At 52.8% G+C, this 10,441-nt stretch overlaps 1 protein-coding gene across 1 annotated transcript in view; it reads left to right on the forward strand.

Moving 5' to 3' along the window:
• Positions 1-10,441, forward strand: part of Apcdd1l (APC down-regulated 1 like) — a 48,998-nt gene that overhangs the window by 32,953 nt on the left and 5,604 nt on the right. Inside the window, 3 exon segments of the mRNA XM_010628773.1 lie at positions 3,979-4,099; positions 6,397-6,769; positions 6,771-6,956. Of these exon segments, the coding sequence (XP_010627075.1) occupies positions 3,979-4,099; positions 6,397-6,769; positions 6,771-6,956 (680 nt within the window).

Genomic DNA, 10,441 nt, shown 5'->3' on the forward strand with positions numbered 1-10,441 from the left:
GAAACTGGATGTTCCCATAATCCCTAAGTATATTTCCATAAGAAAATAATTAATTTCAAAGAGAAAAATAGTGGCTTGATACAGCACATGCCTAGCATGCACAGGGCCCTAGGTTCAATCCCCAGTAGTACAAGATAAAATAAAGGAAGAAAGAAAAAAAGAAAGAGAGAAAAGAAGTAACTGAGCAATGCACACACCTGGCAGACCCCTCCACCAAGCAGTGATCAAAGTCAGTGTCACCAGGAAGAGGCCAGTGACATCAGGAGCCCCTGCGCCCAGGAACCAAGAAGGCCCAGCAGGGTTCCTGTGGCATTTTCAGAAAGATACCTAAGATAAGTGTAATCATGAGGAAATATCACAGTCCCAGATGAAGAAACATCCTAAGAAATCTGTCCAGCGCTCTTCAAAAGTGCCCGGGTCACGAGGGATGGAGATGGATCTGAGATTGAAGGAGAGGATAGAGCTGAGTGCAGCATGGGATCCTGGCCAGCGAGGGCTGTGAACGGGCCCCTGGTCAGCGTGAGCGAGGCTGTGCACTGTCTCCGCCCCAAGGCTCACTTCCTGACTCTGATCACTGCTGGCTGCCTATGTAAGGCGTTAATCTGCAGTGGCGTGCGGGGAATATTGGAACTCTACTGCTTCTGCAACCTTTTGGTAAGTCTAAAATTATTCCTAAATGAAAAGCTGAAAAATGAAAGTAGAAATAGAAGTGCCAGGCATGGTAAGGACTGTAGAGGTGAGGGGCGGAGTAGGACAGAAGTGCTGCCCATCGCCCTGCCTGCAGGGCTGTGAGGAAGAAGATGAGGAGGGAGGCAGGCAGGAGAGGGCTGCACAGAGATAATCATGGCCAGAGCTGGTGGATGGCAGCAAAGCCAGGAGGACGCTGATTTTTTTTCCCCCAGTACTAGGGTTTGAACCCAAGACTCTGTACTGAGTTACATCTCCAGCTCTTTTCATTTTTTTATTTTGGGACAGGATCTCAATAAATTGCCCAAACTTATAATTTTCCTGCCTCAGCCTCCCAGAGTTCTGGGGTGACAGGAGGGCATCCCATGCCTGCCTAAGATGCTGGTTGTGAAGGGCCTCACAGGCTGTCGGGAAAGCCTGGACATGACCGAGCCCACTGGAAGCCACAGAAAGTTTTGGGCTGTTAAGCACATTTCCTTCCTGACACTCAGGATAGCTTAAAATTACATCCCATGAAGGGCTGTTTAGCAGGGATGCTGGCCTGTCCTGAGGAGGCAACACCATGGAGACAGCGGGGGTGGGCAAGCCAGGGAGCGTGGGTGAGAGCTTGTTCTAGACCCAGGCACAGGGGTGGCTCCAGGCACAGGGGTGGCTGCATGGTGCCGTGAGTGTACTAAGCACCACCGAATCTTACGCATTACAGTGGTTAAGGCAGGAATTTTAGGTTAGAGTATTTTACTACATATTTTGAAAACTGCCTAAGAAACAACTGCCTGAGGAGTGACAAAAGCCTCTCTGAACCTCAGTTTCCTTATCTGGAGCAGGGGCGTCGACCGATCCCAGGTCAGGTGACACATTGAGCCTGCCGCCTTGGGGCATGGCCGGAGCGGGAGTGCTGTGGCCTCCCCGGGACTCCTGGAGAGATCGCAGCCCTGTGGTCACAGCCCTGCTCTGGCCAGGAGGACTCCAGGGCACACGCCTGTGGCCGTGGGCATTGTGACGAGGCTCTGTCCACGACCTCAGCTCCCCCCTTGGCAGGTGTCAGGTCCTCTCACGGCCCCAGGCCACCTCCATCTGGCACTGGCCCGAGCGTCTGTCCCTGCTGTTCCAACTCAGAAGGTGCATCGGGTGTCTGCAGATCATATTTTCAGCTCTGGGAGCCTGGTCTGAGAAATTGGGCACTCTAGATTTAATTCTGCAGGTAATTTGAACGATGCTATCTAATTTCAAATGTCCCTGCTCTTATGAGTGCAAAAGCAGCATAATTTTTAATTAGTGGGTAAACAGTAAATAATGAATGGCAGTAAGTGGACACCACTGTTAATTAAGAAACCACGGCAGATAAAAATCAATTTGGTCCTTGCATTTTAACTGAGTCTAACGGGTCCCTGCAAAAAGTTGTATTTCTCAGGCACAAGTACCATCTGTCTCCAGTTGCTTATCTTGTTAAGACTTTTCTGGGGTGGGAGAGGAAAAAAAAAAAGAAAAGAAAATCAGAGTCTGCTCCAAAAGCAGCAGTTGAGCAAATGTCACGGAATCATTTATAATTGGCCGAGTTTATTTTTACAACCTTGAAACTGAGGTTCCCCAACGGCCCAGAGGTGGTTATGGTGTTTTTACTGACAAAGTCGGAGGTTGTTTGTGTGTGTGCTGCAGACAGTGGGATGGAACTGTATCCCGGTCTCCTAACATAATTAAGCCCTCGTTTCTCACAGAAAGGCAACATAAACTAAAACACAGTCAGTGAGAACACAGCATCTGAGGATTCGAGGCGAAACCCAGCCTCTCCGCCGCGGTGCCTTCGGAGGGGGCACAGGAGAAAAGGGGTTTGTTTTCTTTTGAACGGAAAACACTTTCTCACAAAACTGAGCTTCGTGGAAACAATGAGAATATAATTTTCCAGGCCCACTCGCTATTTCGCTCTGTAATGTAAGCTTGATTTCCCTACAAGGCAAATAAGGCTGACCCCTTCCGACCCTTTTCTTCGCGCTGCTTCTATGCACTCTCCAGATCAACACTTCTGGACAGATTTCATTGACACTGGTGATGTTCAAATTAACCTATGGAATTGAATCCAGGGGACCCAGTGCCTCCCGATGAAGTCGGCTGCAGAGGCACCAGAGCGTGCGGCGCCGATGCTGAGCCCAACTCGCTGGCTGCGGTGGGGGCACTGGGATGGTCAGTGTGGATTCCCCACCCCCGGCATCGTGTCCTGGCTCAGGTCCCTTTGGGCGTCCGCCTCGTGCCAGGTTCATGCAGAATGACCCAGTGGGTCTCCTTCAAGTCTCGGAGCACCCTCGGAGCTGCCCGAGCTACAGCACGTGCGTGCAAGGGCACAGCCCGGCTGGGCACTGGCTCTCCTTTCTCTTATTTGGGTCATGGATGCCAAAAGGTTGGTTGGCCAAGAACGTGATGGGACCCAGTGCCAACCTGGCATCTTCACGCATCTGCTCATCACAGACTCAGCCAACATGGGCGCTCCCTGCAGTCTGTCTGGGTCTCCAAATCAGTCCCTTGTGTCCTCACTGGGAGTGAAACACAAGCGACTGGGTTCTGACAACCGGAGTCTGAGTCCTGGTACCACACTCGGGGCTCACAAACGCTGGTGGAGCTGAGCCCACCGTTTCTCTGAGGTGGACACTGAGCCCTGAGAGGCGACAATGTCGACGTATAAAAATGCACAAAGCAAGCTGGGTGAGGCGGCTGGCGAAAGCCTGAGATCCCAGCACTCGGCAGGCTGAGGCAGGAGGATCACTGTGAGTTCGAGGCCAGCCTGGGCTACACAGTGAGACACAGTTGGCCCTGCTGTCGTCCACGTCTCTCCTGCCTTCTCGGCTTCCCCACTGAGGGTCCCCAGGGAGGTCAGTGAGGCAGAATCTGGGGTCAATATGTCAAGTCTGGTGTGAGGAGGCAGCACGGGACCCCAGCCTCCCCAGGACTCCACATGGGAAGGTGTGAATGAAGGCAAGGAAGGGCCAGAAGGTGCCCCTCCCAGGCCCTGGCTGCCTGAGTCTTTGTGGCCTGCTCTGGGAGGAGCTGGGGCCCTCAGACCCGAGTGGCCCCTGTCCGGGAGTGGAGGAGCCATGAGCACCGCCCAGTGGCACAGTGGCAGCAGTGACTCAATGAAAGGGCTGGCTCCTAGGAGTCTGGAGTCTCTGTGCGATGCTTCCCTCGGCGAGTCAGGTCTGGGAGCCCTGCAACCTACCCCGTTGTGGCCCTGGCTCAGAGGGACAGCAGGGGGGTGGGGTGTAGCTCGGGGTGTGATGCTTTGACCTCTTGTCTGGTTTGCAGCCAGGGCCATGGGAAGCAGCCACCTGCACTGGGAGCCTGGCTGCCCGCAGCCGGCGTCTGAGGGCACTCCTGTCACTGCCGTTCTGGCCCCACGCCTTGATGGGCCTTGGATCTCCACTGGGTAAGACCCCAGCTACCCTGACGATGGGCCCTGAAGTTGGGAGACATTTCCCTCTCTTCGCCTCAGTCACCACATCTGCGAAATGGACCCAATTTCCTGGGTTCCCAAGAGGCCCACTAGCTATCAAACACATGGTTCTGCTCACTCCCTCTCTAGAGTGGGGACCATGCCTCAGCCGACAATAGCAGAGGGACAGACGCTACACACACAAGCACAGAAATAAATACTATACACCTGAGAATGTGCTGAGCTCTTATGAAGGAAATGAAACCAGGTGTAATAGCAAATGGCCTAGAGAGGGCATGGTCAGGGCCAGCTTCTCCAAAGTGTCAACATTCAGCTGGGAAGCTAAACTGAGTTTGCCACCTGAGAGCCAGGGGAAGAGCCAGGCAAAGGACACAGCTGGGCAAAGGCCCCGGGGCAGAGTGCAGGCCACAGCCAGCCTGGGTGCACCCGTCCGGTTCTTTCCATCCGACCGCTTCCCCAGCACTTGAGGGGCGGGCCCACTTCTGCACGCACAGAGCCCATGGCAGCCAGTGGAGAACCTCCCTCCAGGTCGCCGCCACTCCTCTCCCTCCTGCCCTTCTCCTCCTTAACCAGACCCACCTGGGGTCAAAGACTGGACACTCTGCGTCCTCTGTGTAACTCTGAGCTCATGGAGAAACCCACGGCCAAACATCTGCTAGCACTCTGGGTGGACGGAGAGGACAAGGGTCCCACAAAGCCACTTGGAACTCACGGCCAGACTGCCGGCTACAGGCAGCCCTGCCCTCCACAGTCCAGGTGGGGTCCCAGAACCCGGGGCCAGCATCACTCTGAGGCAGAATGGGGTTCAGGAAGGGGACCTGGGTGCAGGCTACTCCCACCCCCAGGCCACCACATCCTGGAGCACTTCTAAGAAGCTTCTTCTGGAACATTCTTCCTAGAAATTTGCCCACGACGCTCTCCAGACAGGCCTGGGTGTGGGGGACCCTTCCCCTTGTTTGCAAGACTGAGGATTAAACTCAAGGCTTTGGCACTGAGCTGCATCCACAGCCCTTTTAAATTTTATTTTGAGACAGGATCTCACTAGGTTGCTAAATGGCCCAGGCAGGGCTTGAACTTGTGATCGTCCTACCTCAGCCTCCCAGAGTACTGGGGCTATAGGCAGGCATCAGCACACTGAGCTCCCATTCCCTATTTTTAAGCCTCAGCTATTCTGGTATTTGCTCTTTTTTTTTCCTTCAAACTTGCTTTTATTTACTTAAACATCTTCATTCATTTTTACAGCTTTATTGAGGTATAATTGGCATACAGTAAACTGTACCATCTACACTGTAATATAATTATTTTTAAAGGAAGCATAGTATCACCCGGGATACAGAGAACAGAGCCACTTGCCATAAATTAGAAGTAACTGTAAAAAGAAACTCAATGAAACAAAACAGCATAATTAGAGTCTCTCTAGATTCATGGTCTACCTAAGGCTCCAAGTCTGTTCTCTCTGGAAGAAAAGAAAAAAAAAGAAGTTGGCTTTAAAGATGCATAAACTCTGAACACAGACTTTCTCCTTAACATTAGCTGAAAGACTGAAAGGAAAGGAAAGGAAACTGTTGCTGGCTGATAACATGTCCTCTCTGCTCCAACAGCCTCAGCATTAAAAACACCAAGAAAATAGCAATAGAGGTGGGTGGTTAGGGTAAAACTGTGAATGGGAATTTATCTACCATCTATTCCATCTGAGCTCCTGACAGATAAATTTCGGCGCAGACTGTGACTCTAGAAGTCATTAGCTTCCCTTTCCCTTCCCTGTTTGCATTGCTAGCAGAATAGAGCCTGGGGGCCAGGGCCTGCCCACCATCTGTTTTTATAAATAAAGTTTTATTGGCACATGACCAGGCTCATTCATTTACATGTCACCTATGGCTGTTTTAGCTCTACAACTACAACAAAAACCATCTGGCCCACAGCACACACACACATGTATATATCTGATCCCTTTGCAGAGAAAGCTTCCCAGAAAGCCAGGCCGGGTCAGAGAAGTTAACTTATCAAAGAAGAGGGGAGCAATGTTAGCAACCCTCTCCTGAGATCACTCATGCCTTTGTCACTTAGCAAGGACATGCAGCTCTGAGCCAAGTACCCGGAACCCAAGGCGGGGGCAGTGTGCGCCCCACCCTGGGCCTGGGGATTTAATGCAGAATGATGGGGGCTGACCACCCGCCAGCGCCACAGGCTGTGAGCGTCCAGAACGCAGGCTGGAGCCAGGGCCGCAGGCTGAGTTCACTGCTCTACCTGCTGTCTTCTCTCCCTGGCAGCTGCGAAGTGCGCCCAGGACCGGAGTTCCTTGCCCGCTCCTATACTTTCTACCCCAACCGTCTGTTCCGCACCTACCAGTTCTACTACGGGGACCCCTCCTGCCGCGAGCCCACCCACTCGCTACTCATCACGGGCAAAGTCCGCCTGCGCCGGGCCTCCTGGGTCATTCGGCGTGCCACGGAAGCCGACTACCACCTGCACAAAGTGGGCATTGTCTTCCACAGCCACCGTGCCCCGCTTGAGGTCTCCGAGCGCCTCAACCAGACTGGGGTGGACCAGGACTGTGCGGGGCGGCTCCCCCAGGACACTGCCTGGCTGCCCGGGGCACTGTAAAAGCTGCTGAGCCCCCGGGCCCGCGGGGACTGCCCGGCGGCGGTGGGCGCTGGGCCTAAGCATGCACGAGCTCAGCCTAGTCCGACGGCAACGCCACCTGCAGCCACAGCCCGGGTCCCCGCCCCCGCTGGTTGAGGAGCTGTACCTGAGGGACATTCACACCGACAGGGCAGAGAGGCGGCACTACCGGCCCACGGGGTACCAGCACCCGCTGCGGAGCGCCCTGGTGAGTCCGGGGCCCTGGGAGGGGAGTGCTGTCTGCCGCTGGCCATGGCTCAGTTTGTTCCCCCATCCCCAACCCTGAGGGATCCATTTCTGCCTCTGCCAAGCACAAGGCTCGGGCAGTTTCCCCTTTTCGTGATTCTCCGATCAAACGTGCCTCTGGCACCGGACCGTTTACAAGGGCAGGGCCCTGGCTCCACCCAGCACAGGGTCTGGTTCCTGGTCAGGGCCAACAAGTATCGGTGAATCCACAAGGAAGACGGCATTTTGCCAGGCGGCCGGGCTGCTGCTCCCTGCAGCACAGTCCCCCCGTGACACCCCACCCCCCCCGTCAACCCAGGCTCAAAGCACAGGGCCTCAGACAGGTGCGAGTCTGGGTGGGAGGGGGTGACAGTGCCCTCTGGGGAGAGGCACCAGGAACGGCTGCCAGCAAGGTGCACCCCAGGCCCTCAGGTGAACGCCACGGAAGCCTCTGACCCTAGACAGTGAAGGAAGCGATTGCACGCACGTTGTCCTAAGCTGGAGAAAATCTAGCAGCCCTTTTGTGTCCGGTGAGCAAATAGGCAGAATGAGAGTTACCTTTATTTGTAATGTCCAGGCCCTGAGAAAGGACAAGGGAGGGATCTGTGACCTTTTTGGAGACCAAGCCAGAGTCTCATCCCTGGAGGACCCTGCTGGCGGCTACTGAACCCTAAGCACCTGCCTTCTGAAACACGCTTCCAAAGGCATCACAATCCAGTGGAGTTCATGGGAACCAATCCCATTAAGATACAGTAGTTAGGGCCCGGGATTTAGCTCAGCGGTTCCACCGCCTGTCTCACAAGTGCAAGGACCCGGGTTCGATCCCCAGTACCAAAAAAAAAAAAAAAAAAGATACAGTAGTTACTGAAGTCTTAAAGCATGAGTGTGTGGCACAGAAATACTAAGAATAGGAATTATTTCCTCACCCTCATGCCCAAGCAATGATGAAGGTCACTAATGTCCCCTGTGCCTGTGACAGCAATAACAGAACACTGCGGACGCTGTCGGAGAGTCTACAGATGCTGCTGGGGTTTGCTGTCTCCGTTCTCAGTGAGAAGACACTGAACTCGAGGTCACTAAAGGTTAAGGGCCATGGAGTTGCGATTAGAGCTCTGGCTCAGGAACTTCTGCACAAGGCACCCAGCACTTTTTTTGTACCAGGAATCGGAATCGAACTCAGGACCTTGTGCATGTGAGGCAGGTAGCAGCACCACTGAGCTAAATCCCCAGCCAGAGACTATCTTTTGAAAGTGCAAATAAATATCAGGACGGAGGAAAAGACAAGGGTCACCATCCTGGTCCAGGGCCCTCCGAGCCCTCTGGCACCTGAGCATACACTGAGCGCCCACTGCATCCGAGACACTCAAGGGCCTGAGCCAGACAGGGCAGCCTCTCGCCCAGGGGTAGCCACTTGTCAGAGTTCAAGGGCTGGGCCACTGGGGATGGACAGAACCCAGACCCAACTGTCTTTCCTTTCTCCACCGCCCTCCCAGAAACCCCGGCTCTGCAGAGCAGAGAAGGGATAGGACAGGTTCTAATCAGAAAAGCAGCCTCCAGGTTCCCTGAGTGACCTCGAAAACATTCCCTTTCCAGAAACCAGTGTGCTAGGCTGCCATGGCGTTATCTTACGTGGAGGAGGCATTGGTGGTGAGCAGATTACCGGGCTGCACCTCCTCCTTGGGAGGGGACACTGCCTGCAATGCAGAGGGCTGCAGGCCAGTCCCTGTGCCCCCTGCTGCAGCCAGCAGCGTGACCGAGAGGTGAGACACACAGGGATGGGTGTGTCGCTGAGCAGTGCCAGGTGTAGCACATCAAATTAACGCTGCTCACCGGCCCCCCTCCTGAGGTGAGGCATGATTTCAAAGGAGGAGATTCTGTCTCGAAAGCCCCAGATAACGAATTAGCGGTTACCTTATGCTCTCCAGGACCCAAGCCTGTCCATGACCCAAACCAGATGGTAAACATGAACATTTTTAGAAGTTAATTTAAAACCAATTTGATCCCCACATTCACTGCTTGGATATAGAATCCTAATCAATCAGACAATATGGAACCAAGCTTGTCTGAGACTGGTGTCACCTCTGGGGGTTAATTAGAAATTGTTACGTGCCGTTTGAGAAATAACTTTATCTAACAAACAGGCTTATGCCAGTAAGAGTTTGGCTTCCACATGAGTGTGAATTTGGCTGGCTGGGGGCCTTGTTTATTAACATTGCAACTCCAGACTCCTGAAGAAGGGTTCCTGTGCGGTGTTTGAAGGCAAGGGGCACCTTGTTTCCTACCACCTTCAAAGATTCCCAACATGTAATCTCAGCTCTTTGGGAGGCTGAGGCAGGAGGATCGCAAATTCAAGGCCAGCCAGGGAAATTTAGTCTCTCTCCAAATTTAAAAAAAGAAAGAAAAAAAAAAGGTGGGGGATATAGCTGAAGAATAGGGCATCCTTGGGTTTGATTCCTGATATTCCATCCCCACCCCAAAACATGTTTCCAGGGCTGGGGATGTAGCTCAGTGGTGCCATGCCGGGCTCATAAGTGCAAGGACCTAAGTTCGAGCCCTGGTACCACAAAAAAAAAAAAAAAAAAAAAAAAAAAAAAAATAAAAAAAAGTTCCCGAAGGAAATGCATATCTCTCTCCTCTCTCCCCCTTCAAAACGTGCTGGTGTTGTCCCTGCTGTGCCCAAAAACCACTTCCCCCAAATTTCCCACTAGCACACCAGAATCTCCTCCACACGGTGTCTGTGCAGGCAGCAGGGAAGGCCACTCTGGGATCATTTCGATGTGATGCATTAGGTCCGGTCCACACGCATTAGCATGACAACAGTGCGAATGTGGGTTAAAATGCCTAAATGAGAGCAGACTCTCATCAGCCCTGTCCCAATTACCAACACCCAGGACAACAACCAAGCCTGCGTCTCTCCATCACAAACAAACATTTTTGCAGCCATTTACCCGCCTTTCACAGTGCCTTCCAGCTTTCTGGGTCAGAGTCCCTCAAGCCAAAAGCGATAGAGTCTCCTGTGTTACGGAAATCAAGGAACGCTTAGCTTCATCATAGAAATAAATAGTAAGAGCTTCCAAAATGTGGCAATCCCAAAAAGGAAGGGAGAAGGGGTAAAACACCTCCCCTGCATCGCCTAGTATTTTCTCCCTAATCCAGAATCCTTCAACACCACTCGTTTTGGGCATGAAACTCACCCAGCAGCAACTTGCGCAGATCTTTTGAGTTGCTTTCTTTCTTGCGTGAAAATATATACTGGAGCTGATTTTACAGCTTGGCTCTTGAAATGCCCCCTTTCCCTGTGCCTGGACCCTGAGTCCCCCCAGGAATGGCAAAGCCGGGGACTTCTGCTCATTCCCAAGTGAGTGGGCTTTGATAGATGCCTGTTCTGAGGCCATTTATCCTTCAGAATGATGCTGGCCTTAATTCTGGGCAGCAGCTCCCTGTAAGAAAAAAAAAAAAAAAAAAAAA

Source organism: Fukomys damarensis, unplaced genomic scaffold (assembly GCF_012274545.1).
Source record: "Fukomys damarensis isolate Sample0158 unplaced genomic scaffold, DMR_v1.0_HiC HiC_scaffold_22, whole genome shotgun sequence".
NCBI classification, from domain to species: domain Eukaryota; kingdom Metazoa; phylum Chordata; class Mammalia; order Rodentia; family Bathyergidae; genus Fukomys; species Fukomys damarensis.